Source organism: Agrilus planipennis, unplaced genomic scaffold, assembly GCF_000699045.2.
Source record: "Agrilus planipennis isolate EAB-ADULT unplaced genomic scaffold, Apla_2.0 scaffold21, whole genome shotgun sequence".
Taxonomy (NCBI): Eukaryota; Metazoa; Arthropoda; class Insecta; order Coleoptera; family Buprestidae; genus Agrilus; species Agrilus planipennis.
In genome coordinates this window covers 2,066,310-2,084,909 of record NW_020439030.1, presented here as the reverse complement: position 1 = coordinate 2,084,909, position 18,600 = coordinate 2,066,310, and the positions used below count along the sequence as shown (strand labels likewise).

General features: G+C 34.7%; 1 protein-coding gene across 1 annotated transcript in view; it reads right to left on the bottom strand.

The window, feature by feature from the left end:
- LOC108741220 overlaps positions 1–18,600 on the bottom strand; it is a 107,359-nt gene that overhangs the window by 24,802 nt on the left and 63,957 nt on the right. The window contains exon 2 of the mRNA XM_018475930.2: positions 2,449–2,768. Within this exon, the coding sequence (XP_018331432.1) occupies positions 2,449–2,768 (320 nt within the window). The remainder of the gene's footprint in view (positions 1–2,448; positions 2,769–18,600) is intronic.

Sequence of the window (18,600 nt, the reverse complement as noted above, 5' to 3'; positions counted from 1 at the left end):
GTTCACTAGTGACAGAGGAGAAATAAATTGACCGTTGCAGAAGTGAATCCAGAAATAAATTGACAGTGATAGAAGTGAAATAAATGGCGCAGTGAATAGTGATATATCAACAGTAGTGTAAATAAAGAGAATAATTCATAAACTAAGTTTAGTAATAATTTAATAGTGTTTTTAAGTTCTTCAATAATTAGTGTAAATAATTAGTTTTTGTCGTTATCAGTACTAGAAGTTAATTTTGTTAAACCCATCAACACTAGAATATAATTTTTGGGTGATTAGTAGGCCTGTTTGTGGGTAATACTTCTCCCAAAAACGAATTAAAGTATTTACTTGTGTCGATATATTTATTACTCAGTTTTATGTGATATAAACTGTCGGTTCAGGAAATACAAATTTAGGTGCGACTAGTATTAATTAACTTGTACTTTCAAAGACTAAATTAAAAACTAATTTATTACTTTTATACTGTAACACTGATGTTTATCGGCACAATTCGGTTTATACTGCATTTATTCGAACTGAATTGACATATTGATTGAATAATCTAATAGACTTTCAATTTATAAGTTGACTTTTATTAAGTTCACATTTTCGTATGAAATATGTACGTAATTCTTGATTTAATAACTTTTTTGTCTTTTAATCAAAGGTCAAGGGTTTTTTGTCTCAGTAAGTACAAAATGCAGGAATAAATAATGCATATGTTCACATTTTCCTTACAGTTGTTGGATAATGACCAAAAAAATTGTTTCAAAAAAGTCCAAGATCACGCATACTTTGATTAATAGCTTTCTTAAGCTTCTATCGTATTAAAAATATCAAGTTGCAGATTAGTAAAACTATACAAAACAAAAAGTATGCATTAGTCAAATTTAACGGCGTCAGAAATGAAACTTTGTATGGCATTTAATGAATCTCACTATTCTTAAGCGAATAACATAAAACTACGATTATATAAAGATAGGAGACGAAAAATTAGAAGAAGTGGCTGATTTTAGGTATCTAGGAAGCCAGATAAGTCAGGACGGAAGGAGTAGTAGGGATATACATCAGACGATAGCGCAGGGTCTAGACGCCTTCAATAAAAAGAAGTCACTTCCATGCTCGCGAACGATTAATTTAGGAATTCGAAAAAGATTGTTAAAGGTGTATCTTTGGAGCGCGGTGCTGTACGGGTGCGAAACATGGGCGCAGCGAAAAAGAAAAGGTTCGAAATGTGATGTTACAGGCGAATGATGAGGATATTATAGACGGAGAATGTTAGAAATGAAGAGGTATTACAATGAATAGGAGAACAGAGGACTCAATGGAAGTAAATAAGAAATAGGCGAGATAGGTTGGTAGGACACCTTCTCAGGCATGAAGTTCTAGTCAGAGACATAGAGGCGGAAACAGGAGTTAGGAGGAGTAGAGGTAGACCTAGATTACTGATTACTGTTCGCAAATAGTTAAGGATGTGGTATGTTCTAGTTGTAGGGAAATGCGAAGATCCCCGACTAGAAATTATGATCGTGGACCCGACAGGGTATAACCTTGATTCATACAAGGTCTTGAGAAGGACCACCCTACGTGGATATGAATAGGACCGTTGCGCTTTTTTTTAAGAAGTACCTGATAAGGAAATAAAAATTAAGACTTAATAGGGAAATTCAAAGAACCCTACCAAAACATGATTGCAAATTTATTATTAAAATAGGCCAGTTTTAAGACAACCATAGATTTATTGATCGTATAACAAAACTGGTAAAATTGTAATTGACATTTAGAAAGAAGGAAAATCCATTTTTTCTTGGATAGTCATCTGATGATATTTAAATTCTGGCCAATCAAGTTTATCCACACTCAATCCTGATCAGAATTTAATTATATTTACCCTGTAAAGCATGAAATGATCTAATCCTGATAAGATCCTAGCGTGAAAAACTTCATTTCATCAACTTTTTATTTTGATAGGATAAACTGTGGACATCCTCATTTGGACCTGACATGTATATTCTTATTTTGGTTATCTTTATTCAATCGTCATTAGAACCTTACTGGACAGCCTTATTAGATTCTCACATATATCGGGCTAACCTGCTTCTAATTTTTAGTCGGGTTAGCTCACGATAGGAAAGAGTGGAGGTATGTGTCCAACCAGTCTTAGGACTGACGACCTTATGATAATGAAGACTACCACTACAGTTACAAAGACTAATGAAGTGAGAGTAAGGCCTAGCGGTGTCTTCTCCTTGAGTGGATCATAATTTTTCAGTTTTTCTCAAATTTTGTTTGCTCGACAAATTAACTGTCAATCTCAAAGCATAGTGCCCCATGAAAAGTTTCACTTCAGAAGAAATAGAAAGTGAAACTTTTTGTATTTTTGTATTCAAATTAAGTACTCTATACTTTTTCGCCAATATCGTTTAATACTCAATAAAAATACTCAAAATTTAATAATAAACTTACCATCGGCATATTGAGGTCTTAAAAGTCTAAGGAATGGAGCCCCTCGACTTCCCCATTTTGCATGTCGAATGTTATTGCATTCGCCTGTCGGCCTCCTGTATTTGTTGGGCGGACACGGTATAATATCGCTGAATTTACACGAAGGTTTCGTCCACTCGCCGCCTTCAGCAATCTGTGCCTCGGCACGTAAAGCTGTCGATGCGCTCACTCTCAGTTCGGAAGGAAGAAGAGATACATATTCTGATATGTTGTATCTAAACCTCGAAATATTGGATTGAGCAAAAGATGTACTGAGGTAGTATACGGTAACTAATAAGAACCTGAAACAAAAAGAAAATAATTAAAGGACCAGTTGAGAACAGAATTATAGTGTAATCGATACACTTTATGTATAATATTAGGTACTGATTTCAAAAGAAATGTCAAATCGGGAACAGTCGTCATAGTTTCTTATTAATTTCTGGATAATTATATCTAATCTATAAAACAAGAAAATTAAGTAAACGTTTAGTAGTCCGAAAATCAAGGGTAAGTCCGGCCCTGGTGGGATCACACAGGGAAATAGGACATTACAACGCTGCATTCATCAACTGCAGCATCTGTGTTGTACGAATATTTCTTTTGTATTTTGTACTCTTAATAATGTCTGTCGAGGTGTACTTTAGATAATATTGTATACTCCACTATCAGCGATGAACAAAGTGGTTATTTAATTAATTGTTATCACAGTTGGCGTCTAAATATTAATATGTGTAGTAGCTGTTAATATTTACTTCCACAACCGTCACTGTTTACATTTTTCATCGATGTATCTACTTAGTTGTTATCGTAAGTTCTCTGTACGTTGCCAATTCACGCCCAGGGTCGGCTTCGGATTGCAACCTCTTCAAGTTCTCTTACAACTTATTTCAGAAACATCTTGTATTTCTGATGAAGCCAAGTAAGACCAATCAATTATTAAGTATAATTAACATGCACTAAGATGTCATTTGATGCTGAGTATGGTCGTATGTCCGCAGTTAAGCAAGAACTATGACAATAAAACTCATCAGAAACCCCTTTGGGTTCGCTCATAACACCGATTGTAAATGTTCACGAGAAATTATAACATACTTTCACTGTAAATTGAAAAATTACCCTGGCCGTGATCTTTCTGGCTGATACCACCGTAACCGAGGCGATTAACGATATATTTGGTAGTCTATAATTATTTACGGCTGGATCTATTGTCTAAAATTGGCGACGCGGTGTTTATTTTTAAGGCACGACAATTTAGTCTTTTAATATTTTTCCTGTTGTCTAATTTCTTTAAATTGCTGTAATGTTCTTTCTTCTAAAAGGCGATTTATCCATAACTTCCGCAATTTATTTATTTTGGACAATGGCAAACCTAGATAACTCTCAAAAATATTAATGTGAAAATTAATTTTCAATTTTCCAACCACTACAAACTACCTAAGGTTAGTGAGAGAAAATTTTTGTTGCAGTTGATCAACTGTTTTTTCACATTAATATTTCATATTAACCACTATTAATAAATAAAAATGTCAAATAATTAACATAAACAGGGAAGATCGAAATAAGATTTTAAAACTAAGAAGTTTAATCAAAAGATGCAAAACGGAAGCCAACATTGTTGTGGGATTAGTTTTTGATGTAATTTTGCATGAGAAATAAGAACAATTTAAAATCATAATTAAGTCTAAACATTCAAGAATAAGATCATGATTCAGTCTGCAGACTCAAAACCAAGTTTGTGGATTAAAACTAAACCATTAATGCGTTTATTGATTCAAGATTCTCTTGCAGATTAGATTTATCTAGACAATTTAATATCAACATTGCATGTTTCATATCAAGTGTATAAACACCAGTTAGTACCTTTGCCTTAGGTCTATTTTGGTCTAAATTTTGTATGTACACGTTTGGAAAATATCTTTACATCGATTTTGCTTATAATTTGGCAGTAGGTATCTACCTATGCACATATGATATCAAATTTATCAATATTTACTGATGCATTAGCTGATTAATGCATATGAATGCACATTCTGTATTTTAATTGCTTAAGAAGTTGTTGCTTATTCATAAATTACGGTTATTGATTATAATAGCCACGGCATCTTAACACGTTAACAACTTGACAACTGAAATAGACATAAATAAATGTGTCTAATCTACCGTTTTGTAATTAGAATCAATTAAAAGCTTTACCGTGAACTGCTGCATATCAAAGTAAAGGAAAAGAACAAGAATTGAAGCCTCACTCATTGAATAATCCTTGACCTTATAAAATAAAAATGATCGTGATTGAAGACATTGATTGTTAACAACGAATCGCATCATCATAAGGTCCTCAGTCCTAAGAGTGTTTGAACACGCACCCTATCCTGAGCTAATTTTCGCATTTCTCTAGAACTAGAAAAAAAAAGTTTTGGGTGTTTCATTCCCACCAGCCAGTAATGCTGGTGGGCGGGCAGTCCCTCCGGACTACGCCGGAAGGTAAGGCGGAAGGCCCTCTTCAGCCTGCTTTCAGGAATCGTGGGAATGAGTGGGTGGTGGTTCGGGTGAGAAAGATGAGACGGACGAAATGAAGACGGAAGAGAATGAAAGATTATCTGTGGAATATTACTGCCTCAGAGCATTTGCCCAAGTGATCCAAGGAAACCACAGCAAAACTTGGACCAAGGCAGACGGACCCGGAATCGAACTGGCGTCCTCCCGAATGCTAAGCAATGGTCTAAACCTCTAGGCCATGTCGCTCGGTTCTAAAACTAGAACATCCCACATCCTTAACTATTTGCGAGCAGTAATCTAATCCAGGTAAACCTCTATTCCTTTTAACTCTTGTTTCTGCCTCTAATATGTCTCTGACTAGCCCTTTATACCTGACAAGCAGAAGAAACCGGGCATCTTTAACTGATTTGAATTGTTCTGATTGTCCACATCTAACCTGACGCCTGGCATATGAAAATTATTAAAACAAAAAATGCAAAAAATCACGTTAATTGCATCAATTAATTGTGTTTAGATTTTTGTTACATAAAACTTTGTTTCTGTATTTGGCACTAGATGGTATTTATTTGAATGTTTTAATAAGCGACAGTTATATTTCAAAATCTTCATTTTTTTACTATATAAAACTTTAAAAACGTTAGATAAGAAAAATAGGAACTCCGAATGCGTCAATATATATTTAGTGGCCTGCCAGTCATTTTGAAATAGTCAGTTTCGCCCAACTGTTAAAAAGGTTGGACAGGATTACGGCACAGGGTTGCTTGATGTATGACATGAGCGACATGGCCTGAACCCTAGTGGTTTAGATCATTGTTTAGTAATCGAGAGAACAGTGGCTCTGCCCTAGTCCAGGTTTTTCTCTGGATTCTTTGGATCACATGGGCAAATACTGGGCCAGTAATAACATTCCACCGGTAATTTTTCGCTCTTTCCACCCATCCATTCTCATGCTTCCCTGAAGAGGGCCTTCCAGCATAATTGGAAAGGACTGCCCGCCCATCAGCATTAGCAGCTAATAGGAGTGAAATACCCCAAAAATTTTTAAAACAGTTTTGCTGTAACAGCGTCACTAAGTTGTTCGGTAAGTCCCTGCGTAGTAAGACGCTGCGCATTCGACTTGACGCGTAGACATGATTTTTTTACAATTGACAATCCTGAAATGGATGCGCAGTTGTTCATTGCGCAGCGACTCCTGTGTTTTGTATTCGTGACGTATTTTAGGCCCATTTGTTCTGGTTACGTTTTTGCCCTTATCTCTAGTCTCCTTAGTAATGAACATATAGAAATATAATATTGCGTTCGAAAGGGCTGCCAGTGATATGTCAGGAAGCAGGAGTGACAGGGAATGCTAGTGAGAGCCCCCCCATTGCATTCCTTCTGTAATTGTACAATCTCGAGTTGCAACAAAATCACTTTGTATACTTCGATGTTTTAACACATACACAGTATGTAACTAATTCTGTAAAACTGAATAATGTCAGAGGATGAGTGTCGTTAAAAAGAAAGACATCTGTACATAGGTCAGTAACTTTTTGTCACGCGACAATGGAAAACGGATGCGTGAGATGCCCGTCGAGCCTATTTACATATAATGCAAATTGCATTATATACCTTAACCTACAAACGCTGTTTAACCTTATGCAACCTACTCCATTAGCTTATTAAAAGTCTTTTTTATTTGCTTCAAGTTATGGTTGTACAGGGACAACTGCATCCTGGAAGTGCTGTGTTAGATTTATGTATTTCAAAATTTGCAAATAGAATAAAGACCGTTTTTAATCCTAATTATGGCAATACCCTGATGAAAAGAAGCTCAACAATTTTAATTAACGACATGCTGGTTAATTAAACAATAGAACAAAAAGTTAATGGTGGTCAGAGGATTCTGTCGATTTTGATCTTATTGGATCTCGTCAGCACAGTGTAGACGATTCCAACAGAATTCAGACCAACAGTATATAATGCCATTATGAATTGCTGCAACCAGCGTAGTAAACGCCATCTATAGAAAATTGCTACTATTTGTAGAATTTAGTTCGATAAGTCGAAATCCTTAGGGATCTTCTTGAAGAATATCGTTTACTACGATGTTTGATGTAATTAATGTTAGAATAAATAAAAAATTGTTCTTTATTGTTTGAGACGAAAGATTAGAAGAAGTGGCTGATTTTAGGCATCTAGGAAGTTAGATAAATCAGGACGGAAGGAGTAGTAGGGATATAAAGCAGAGGATAGCACAGGTTTGAGTCGCATTCAATAAGTCACTTTTCTGCTCGCGAACGATTGATTCGAAGAAGATTGTTAAAGGTGTATGTTTGGAGGGCCGCGCTGTACGGGTGCGAAACAAGGACGGTGGGCGCGGCGGAAAAGGAAAGGTTACAATCGTTCGAAATGTGGTGTTACAGGCGAATGAAGAGATAGAAATGAACAGATATTAGAAAAAATAGGAGAACGGAGGACTCTCTGGAAGTTAATAAGAAATAAGCGGGATAGGTTGGTAGGACACCTTCTCAGGCATGAAGTTCTAGTCAGAGACATAGAGGCGGAAACAGGAGTTAGGAGGAGTAGAGGTAGACCTAGATTAGATTACTGTTCGCAAATAGTTAAAGATGTGGGATGTTATAGTTTTAGGGAAATGTGAAGATTAGCTCAGGATAAGAAGGAGAAGAAAATACTGATGGAATGGTTTCATTTTTCAAAAGAAAATTTTAATTTTATTTGTTTGATAGATATTTTGTATGGATATAGAGAAGGAGGTAAATGGAAATGTATTATTGTATAGCAACTGTCCACGCGGACGCATCGCTCACTCAAGTAGGAGAGAGACAGATGTCGAACGCTGCCGAACGCGGAGGCCGATTGTGCCTCTTTGTCGCTCGTTCCGCGCTCTCGCTTGCACTTCAAGCCTTAAATGGAACGCCTCAGAACGAGGTAACGCCGCACGAGTCATGTTTTTTCGTGCGTGTAGAAGGCTCCATCGAATTATAAGACGTTGTCACGTCAAAAACAAACATATTATTCATTACATCGTTCTAAATTCTTGCACCGGCCACCTGCGAAATGATAAATTCTTATTAGTTTATTTAGTAGACTCTGGCATTTATTTGTTAAATTTGTATCACCGATGTTATAGCCTTAAATATAAAGAAGGGCAGTTGCAAATTGCCTGTATTTTTTAACACACTAATCCGATTGCGTAATTATACTAACTGGACCAATACTGGTTTACATTTCCAATGTATCCTTGAAATAAAGCCAATTATTTAACATAATTTATTGCTATAAGTTGATTAGTAGTACTTTATTTTCAACGAAAAAATCCCCTCAAGAAGCTTACGGGCACGAATCATATATTTTAATTTGCGTGGGGGTTGAGGATAACACATTCTTTGCTATTAGAAATAACATTTTTTTAATTTTACAATCTCTGTATATAAGGCATAGCTGCTAAGTCGATTTGAACGAAATTTTTCCCACTACATTAATAATATATTTTGCAAAAATGGCATTGCCAAGGGTTGAAAAAGAAAAATTAATATTTAAAAATTTCAAATATGGTCTAGTGATCTGTCATTCGGAAGAAAACGAACCAATAACCCCTCAAGTCTTCTATATGCAGCTAGAAATAATAGTAAATAGAAAAATTCGATGACTCTAATACATGAGAGCATCATTAGAAATTCTTTAATTAATCTCAATCATTTATTAGCCTATTGATGATATTTGCAATAACTGATGAAATATTAAATGCGTAAATTGCATTTCATAAAATATAAAATAAACCTTCGATATTTACAAATCTCTTAATCGCTCATTTAAATTTTCTGGGTTCTGTTACTTAACGTAATTGATTAACAAATATTGTTTAATTACTAATGCGAACCTTTTGCAAATATTTGATCTGCATACCTATGAATGAAGTATGACCTTTCAAAAGTATTTTAGCATAAACTAATGATAAAACTTTTTCATGGTAGGTAAATATTTTTCATTTATTAACAAAAGCTGAAAAAGTGTTTTGAGTGGATTATTTTAAAACTTCATTTTAATATCTTTCTCTATATCATAAGAAGAACAAAAGAAGAATAAAATCATTTGGAGATAAATCAGGAGATTTAGCAGGTCATTTGGTTGAAATTCGCTAATAATGCGATTGATTTCCCTTTGAGATTGTGACGACTATGAATAGAAAAGGAAGATTCGTCAGTGAACAGAATTTGTTCAATTAATTTGTCATTTCTGTTAGCCATTTCCATTATTTCTTCACAAAACTCCATCCGCCATGTGTGGCCCACTGGGAAAACTTTTAGAGAAGTTCGCAACTTGTAGCATTCATTCCTGTTGCGCTTTAAAATATCCTTTACAGCTCTGGGGTTAATATCAAGTTCGTTAGAAATTTGGACCCTATTACAGGGAAAATTGACTTCTGCTAATAGCAGTCAGATTTTTTAACTTTCTAGCTTCTGTTTGTGCATATAGGCAAAGTATTGAAGTCAATTTTTTACGTCACTAGGTACGTATATTTAAATTATATATGTATATTTATGAAGGTGTGAAAATTACTTTAACAGTACAAGATATGGATATTACTTAAGGAATTGTCGTTTAGTGTGTGTTGAAACTATAATTTGAAATGAAATAAATTACGAAAATGTTAAATAAAAATTATTAATCGCATTTTTGACATTTTATAATAAAAAAAAACAGAAGCACATGATGTTACGTAACCGATTTTATTTAAAAATAGCATTTCTTCGGTTGTTAAACTCTTTTAAACCCGTTAACCATTTATGTAACGCAAAAATACATACCAATATCTGTTAGAGAATTAATAGAAAATATTCTACAAAAAAAAATATATTAATATTTACAACGGAGACAAAAACGTTAGAAATCGTTTGTGGAATTTTGATTGTCATTTTACACATATAAGATGTACGGATGGGCATATATTTTACGTCTCGTGACATTCCATTAAAATTTCCAACTTAGTCAATATGCACAGTAGTTCTAACGATTACGTAATCGTTAAATAATAATTCAAGAAACGTCTTCCATTAGTATTTATGTGCACAGTTACGTAAAAAATAAAAATAAATTTCAAAAAAAAATAAAAGAACATTAACAAAGAACAAACGAAACAAGTATGCCATTTAGAAAATGCGTTTATGTTCTTTGGTTTTTTTCATAGTTCTAAATGAATTGGACTTTTTGCTTTTTCAATACGACGCCTATTTGCCGAGTATTTAACAAATAATTAAAAATCAATCAATCAATACTCGTTACTATTGCTGCAAAAAAAGTAGCGATACATACGAGGTCAGTTCAAAAAGTATTGCGAAATTTGAAGTTCCGCGGGTTACGTATTTTCGATTTTTCGACTTTTTTTGTGGCGTTGGTACTCATGTCTCTCACTTACACCGACAAGTTCCTCCACGTTGAATGTTCAATTAATTTTTGACAGTTGCTTTGCATGCACCTGTTTTGGCTCCTCTTTGATTTTCGCCTATTCAAAGAATCTGTATCAAATTTTGGGTGAAAAACAAAATTAAATGCACGAACGCATTCCGAATGTTAACCTTGGACCGAAGCAACGTTTATCGGTGATACAAAATGATTTCAGAGGGCTGAGAAGATGTCAACGACGAAGAGAGTGCTGAACGCCTGAGCACGTCAACAACAGACGAAAACATTGAAGAAGTGAAGAAAATAGTATAGGTCAATTGTCGAATCATCGTTAGAGAAGTTGCCGAGGACCTAAACATATCAATTGGCTCTGCCATTCGATTTTTACCAATGATTTGGGCATGAGACGAGTCGCCGCGAAATTCATACCAAAATTGCTCAATTTCGACCAAAACCAGCATCGCATTGACACTGATAAGGAGCCGTTGAACTCATTTGATCCAAATTTGCTCCTGAGGGTCATAACTGTTGACGAAGCATGACTATGCGGTTATGGCGTGAAAACCAAAGATCAATCTTCCCAATGGAAAGTGAAGCACGAGCCAAGAGCGAAAAGAGTTCACCAAGTTGGGTCGAATGTAAAGGTTTTGCTTACAGTTTTCTTTGATTGCAGGAGTGTGGTGCATCATGAGTTCTTACCACAGGGTAGAACAGTCAATAAGGAATATTACCTGCAAGTTATGTGAAATTTGCGCGAAGCAATCCGCCAGAAACGCCCGGATTTGTAGAAGAACAAAAATTGACTTTTGCACAATGATAACGTCCCCGCTCACAAATCGTTGATTGTGCGTGAATTTTTGGTCAAAAACAACACACTAATAGAGGCCCATGAAAGAACGACAGTACGCTACGATTGAAGATATAAAAACGGCATCGAAGGAGGAGTTGAATAAGATCTCAAAAAATGATTTTTTGAAGTGCTTCGAGGATTGGAAAAAACGTTGGCACAAGTGTATAATATCTGGTGGCGATTACTTTGAAGGGAACAAAACAGATATTCATGAATAAATAAATAACTTTTGAAAAAATACAAAATTCGCGATACTTTTTGAACAGACCTTGTATTTCCGTTAGCATCGGAAAAGGATCTTTCGGTTTGCTGAATCTTTAACTACTAATTACTCAATAATTACTCTTCAAAATTGAAAATTTCCAAAGTAAAATATTAGGTAGAATTGATGATGTACCCTTTTTGAACACTCTGTATAATTTAATAATAGTGCATCTAGAACTTCTTACATAATCAATAGACAGTTGCCATGCAATTTCAAAAAAGGAATCACGACAGCGTTGACAAACAATTGCAGCCATTAAAGTCAAATACAAGCTGCCGATAGTTTTCTTTTTTTGTCGATGATGGTTCAATTAATTTAACAAACTACTAGTGTTTCTAGCAATTCAAGGTAAAACAATCAACAGGCAAATTTCTTTATGTTTAAATGCCTAATACAGTAGGCATTTTCAAAAACGAATTTGATAGCATTAGAAGAAATATTAGGTATATATGTACATATAGGTATCTACTAAATAAAATATAGCGTCAGGTGCGATTTATTTACAGAGTTAGTTATATACAAGTTGACCATAAAATGTTTTCGAAGGATGACTTGATTCACTTGGGCTAAATGTCAACCACTGAATAATGGCATTTTTGGTAAAAATATGTACCTATGTATATATATAATATTTCGTTTATAACGTCGTAAAAGTTAAATTTATATGTCTACAGTAGGTAAATGTCGGTCTATAATTAGACCTTGGGCTTTAATAATATGAATCTGATTTCTGGTTATGAATATGCAACAGTTGCAGAAAATGTCTAATCAACGGTGTTAGGCACCTATAACGTTAAAAAATATTTCTTTCCTAGTAGAGCGATTGATGTTGAAACAGTTTACGTCAAAGAAGATTTAGGTTTAGGTTGCATTATAATAGTATACTTGGTCCTTCGAGCCGGATCTCTGTAAGATCCATTATCAATCAACACAAGTTTGCGAACGACATCAAAGGACACCTTTTAAAGGACAAATTCGCATGTGAAGAGCATTGCACAAGGAATGTATCTCGTAACTTTGCTGAAAGAAATGTAGTTGCAGTTCCATTTAACAATAAAGATACAAAAGAATTTTTTTTTGTGGTTCTGGAGACACAAGCTGGGTACCCCAACTTTTCAATACCGTTTTCAACATATATATCCCTTTCGTATTATTTTTTTATTTACAGAGAGATTTTCCAGAAGAATTTTTGTAAATACAACGTTTTTATGGGTAATTCTTTTTTTATATATTACATGCTTACCGAAAAATCCTTAAAAAGCAGGTATTTTAAACTACCACTAGGTCAAATAACAAAAATAACGTTTAAATATTATCTTAATAGCCAGTTTAGTTGTTTAATATATACTTACGAAGGTATTTTCCTGACTTTAATGACATTGTACATAACAGTTATAACTTACAACTCAGGAAACGTTAATTTTATGAGAGACTAAACAAAATTCTCAATTATAATTCGTAGTTTGTCAAGCTAATTAACATTAACGTTAATTTGTGCGATATACCTAGGTATACGTGGTCATTATCATTATTTTAAAAGTGTTAAAATTAACAAATTTGATGTCATTTTTTCGTTTAACTTGTGCTGAAAATTTAATGATTATTTACGTAGATGTAACGAAAGATGTATTTTGTTGTTCGTCGTTTTAAAACGTAGAATGAATAATTTTTTCATGTAAACAACGGAGGTTCTAGTAAGAATGTTATTTTTTTAACATTTTCTTGTCAAGAAAACAAATTATCATTTGAAATTTAGCTAATCAGCCGTTTTAAATTTAGTATTTACACTATTTAACGTCATTTTTGTTGGGTCTTGGTACCCTAGACAAAAATTTTCAGTCTCTCTCCAGTCTCTCAGTCTTTCAGCATCTCTGAGAGCGTCTCTCACAGTCTCTGTATGAGAGATTCGAACCAAAAAGTAGTTAGAAAATACCACAAATGGCGCGGTAAACGCCATCTGTAGTACGATGCTACATTTTAGAATTACGTATGCTCCAACAAGGTCCATTTAAATATATGGATATCTACTTGCTGAAACGAATCCCGGCGTAGCTAACCTCAACGTGATAGGCACGTTACCATAATCGAATAAAACCAACTTTGGTTTGTGTTCTGTCGGAGCTGTCTGCGACGCGCTGATGAGATCCAAAAAGATCAAAATCGCGATCCGCGTATGGTAGTTTCGACAGAATACAGACCACTTCGAATTATTTTATTCGATTATGGTAACGTGCCTATCACGTTGAGGTTAGCTACGCCGGGATTCGTTTCAGCAAGTAGATGGACCTTGTTGGAGCATACGTAATTCTAAAATGTAGCATCGTACTACTGATGGCGTTTACCGCGCCATTTGTGGTATTTTCTAAAACGCGTTGTTAAGACAGCAGGTAAAAGTTGGTCTGTGTTCCGTCGGAGCTGTCAGCGACGTGCTGATTAGAGCCAAAAAGATCGAAATCGCGATCCGCTCGAGAGAGACTCGATGAGAGACGGAAACTCGAGTCTTGCTTTCAGAGATTCTGAGACTGAATATTTTTATCTCGGGTAAAAACGACTTATGATTTTAACTTCAACTTAGTCATCAATTTTACAGTGAAATTTGGCGAAACAATTAATAATAATGTTGATTAAAATCCAAGTTTCTTCATGTACGAGCCACTTTCTTCTTTTCACTTTCTTTTAATGATGACCGGAGTGGAGTAGCAAGTATTAAAGTATGATTTTTTTTACTTATTTTACTTACATCTTAAGGCTGTCAACTTTTACTTCATACAATATGCACAATAAACATATAGTGACATTTTGTTTTGTCGTACAATTCCGCACCCAGTTTGCATCTTCCGGTTCGTCACGGATATAAAGATCCAGTACACGACGAATTTGATGCCAAAATGCAAATTTACATTCGGTTTCGTGGAATCGAAAATTTCTCCTTTGGGCAAACATAAACTCCACGCCATTTCGTAAAGTCAAACCGACTTTTTATATCGAAAAATATACAAAAAGGGTGATATACGCGATTTTAAACTTGTGTAACTAATAATATAATTAATTGAATTGGAATAGGATGAGTATGGTGGCTAATAACCGACAATTGTCCAATTTTTTCAAGCTACTGGACGAAAGTTTGGGTATTAATTTTGGCCTTCAATCTTCAGGCCTGTTCTTTGACATTCCATTCCTTACATTCAATTAATGATCAGTTACACATCAAGGAGAATCTTGTTTGGATCGATTAAGTCTTATTTTATGTGAGATAAGATTAGAAACTAATTTGAAATTGTTAATTTATTCTCATTATTGTTCTCTGGACTGACTGTTATTCAACTTAGTTAGAGTTGAGAAATATTATACATAAAATAAATACGGTGGAATTTGGTTCTAACAATATCGGTTATAACGACAACTCTGATGTAACGTCAGTTTTTAATAGTTCCAACGCTAAAGATGTCGGTAATAATGACAACAAAATCGGCTGTAATGCGATATTTTTATTGCTACAAATCCCCCTCTCACCCTGCCCCCAGTTGCCTTTACTATCATTTACCGTTGTTACTGTATGGACAACAAAGTTAGTGCAAAATGTATTTTTTCGAAATTGTTCAGTTTGTTTTGCAAATTCAATATTAGGATAATACGCCAAAATATCTTCGATCCTTTGAGTGACGCTGTGATTAAGTAACTACTACACTTAATTTGCTATGTTTCATATGTGTTTAAATTAATTTAATTTTAATTAATTTGTTGTATTTTAATCCTATTTCTTGTTGTTAATGTTAACGAAGATGGTATAATATAAATCTGAACTGAAGCAAGCCCATTGCGAGTTACAAATTGCCCAAGCCGATAAACCAGTTATGAAAGTTGAGCGAAAATCGAAAGCATTTCACCGGGATGCTTTAGACATGTTGCAGTAACTATATTATGTGCACTTTCTTTCATATAATATAATATCATATTAAATTATGTTATGTATATTATATTATATTATTTTCGAGTCTTCTCAGTTTTCACTGGTCAACTAGGAGTAAGTGCTAATGCGAAAGGAGCCTCATCATCATCATAGGGTCGTCAGTCCTAAGACTGGTTGGACACGCACCTCCACTCTTTCCTATCCTGAGCTAATCATCGCATTTCCCTAAAACTAGAACAACCCGTATCCTTAACTATTTGTGAACAGTAATCTAACCTAGGTCTACCTCTACCCCTTCTAACTCCTGTTTCCGCCTCTAATATGTCTCTGACTAGACCTTCATGCTTGAGAAGGTGTCCTACCAACCTATCTCGCCTATTCGTTATTGACTTCCATAGAGTCCTCTGTTCTCGTATTCTTTCTAATACCTCTTCATTTCTAACCTTTTCTACTCACGTTATCCTCATCATTCGCCTGCAACACCACATTTCGAACGCTTCTAACCTTTTCTTTTCCGCCGCGCCTACTGTCCATGTTTCGAACCCATACAGTGCCGCGCTCCAAACATACACTTTTAACAACCTTTTTCGAATTTCTAAATTAACCGTTCACGAGCATAGAAGTGACTTCTTTTTATTAAAGGCGATACATATATTTGGGTGCATAGTCAAAAGCAATTTTGCTGTTGTTAAATTATACTGAAAATATGATCGTGGATTATTAATAATTCCGCTTCTAATTTAATCTATTGTGTCATCTAGAAAGGGATATTAGTATTACAGTTTTGATCTTTGTCAACACCTATTAGTTTTCCGTTTCCTTGATGGTTAGTGTGATGTCAAGTCTGTTATGATCAGTTGTTCTGTCTACCTCGATTCCAATAAAGTTTAGCATTGTGACGTTGGTACAAAATAATTGTAAATTAAATTATCATTTGGTCTATTTGCGAAAGCGGGACTGTTATGCCCTCGTTGGGGACAGCGGGATGGACAGCCTGAAAGAGGGACTGTCCCGCCCAAAGGGGGACGTATGGTCACCTTAGACTAGATACATAATTCATGAATTTACTTTATTCCTACTTTTAATTGATTCAGAAAATTGTTTAACTAAATGCTAGCTTATAAAGCTATCATCAGTGATTTTTTTTGGCACGATTTGCCACCCTTGTATTTGTGTGTCTGTGTAGGTGTACTGTCTATTAGCAAAAAATGGGCAACGCCTAGTGATGTGGTCAATTGGTTCATGAGATGTGTTACATGTGTCTGATGTAGTTGTGGGATTTTTAATTATATATTTTCTACTGTTTTTTGTTTTTATGTTAATTCTTTTAATGTGGTGAAATAAATGGAAGAAAATTGTGATGTCCAAAATCGTTTTTCGATAAGGAACAAGACCCTTGGCGATGTTCACAATTTTATTTAAAAAAGATATACTTCCACAAGCACTCACATAAATTTTTTTTTGGGTTTTTTTTAGATGTTCTCTGTTACGAAATATCATTGCAAATTATCGGTAATACAAAACTGCCATCAAAAGTGTGTCGGAAGACATGTCAAGGGCTCTGAGTGCAGCGATGATGCGGCAAAAATCGCGGTATGCCGTGGAGAGAGTAGTGGACAGCCAACTTGACCACGAATGTTGTATACTGTAATATGTATACTTTTCATTTTCTCTTTTTTACTACTTTCGCTAGAGACGGTTACACACCTTCAAACCTGGACATGAGTAATGTTTACATGGACGCCTTTTTACGATCATTTATGCAATGTAACAGCAATTGTATCGACAGATAATAACAAATACAGTTACATAAATTGTATGAATTTGCTAATTTAGTAGCAGTAAAAGCGTTTTCTTAAAGACGCGATGAGTTTGATTGATTCGGTCGTAGACGTCATAGACATAGAAATGGACGGACGTCTGTGTCTGTTTGTCTGTCTTATTTCTATGTTGATTACTTCTTGTGCAAATTAAATTATTTAGGTTATAAAATATACTTAGAATAGTATTCAATCGCCGTCAGACAAATAAGTGTAAGAAAAATGCAGTCATTTAATTTTTTTTTGATTATATTAAACACATACTAAACATGTTTATGTTTTCTTTCGCGACTAATAATGTTATATGTTTCTTGCTTGTTATTTAGAAACCATTTATTCGCACTTTTTAGATGCATATTACCGTAAAATTAAAATAAGTTCTTTAGTTTTGAATATCTTGTAAGTCGTTTTAATTAGATTTTGTATAATAACGCTGCGATAAGATTATTAATATAGCTTGCATATTTAGAACTTAATGCTAAAAGGTCAAAAGAATAGATATAAGACGTACAATTATGCAAAAGTGCGAAAATTGGGCGAATATTCAAGAAAATACTTGGAGACATCAACGATGGGTCAAGAACGAAACCTTCTTTATTTTAAAAAATCAGCTCAAAATATAATTCGCACACAAATTTAAACTGAAAATACTTTTAGAGGATGTGTTGTACCTACAGAAAACTAGAAATAGATAGGACTGCACTGACTAGAAGCAAAGAGAATCTCCACTAATATTTTAAAGAACACATTAGAATTCGCTGAGAATTAAGTGGCAAATTAAAATTGTAATTAGTTGAAATTATGTTCTACAGGTAATAGTGGAAAATAATTTCAAAAATTAATCAGTGGGAACACAACTGTATGAGCTAGTATAAAGTAAAATGGAAATGTGCAGTTATGGTTTGTTATTATTTATTTTAAAAAACTAAATGAGTGTGGCAGGGTTATTACCCTGGTTGCTTGCTTGTACTTACGATGTATTTTGTTAAATATCACAAAAATCAAATGAATATGAGAAATACAATGAATTTTTCGACCCATGTATATATATATGCACATTTCGTTGTTTCCACTGCGCTGCCTGTACCTGATAGCAATTTTTATTTTTCGCTGTACTTAAAACAAAACAGATGTCAGTCGTTAGGGTGAGTTTTAAACCCCCTAACCCCCACTCCTTGGCTACGCTATTGCTATTACTCATTTGTTTTATAAAAACTAAAAAAAACTTTCGGGTGTTTCATTCCCACCAGCCAGTAATGCTGGTGGGCGGGCAGGCCCTCCGGTCTACGCCGGAAGGTAGGACGGAAGGCCCTCTTCAGCCTGCGTTCAGGAATCGTGGGAATGGGTGGGTGGTGGTTCGGGTGAGAAAGTTGAGACGGACGAA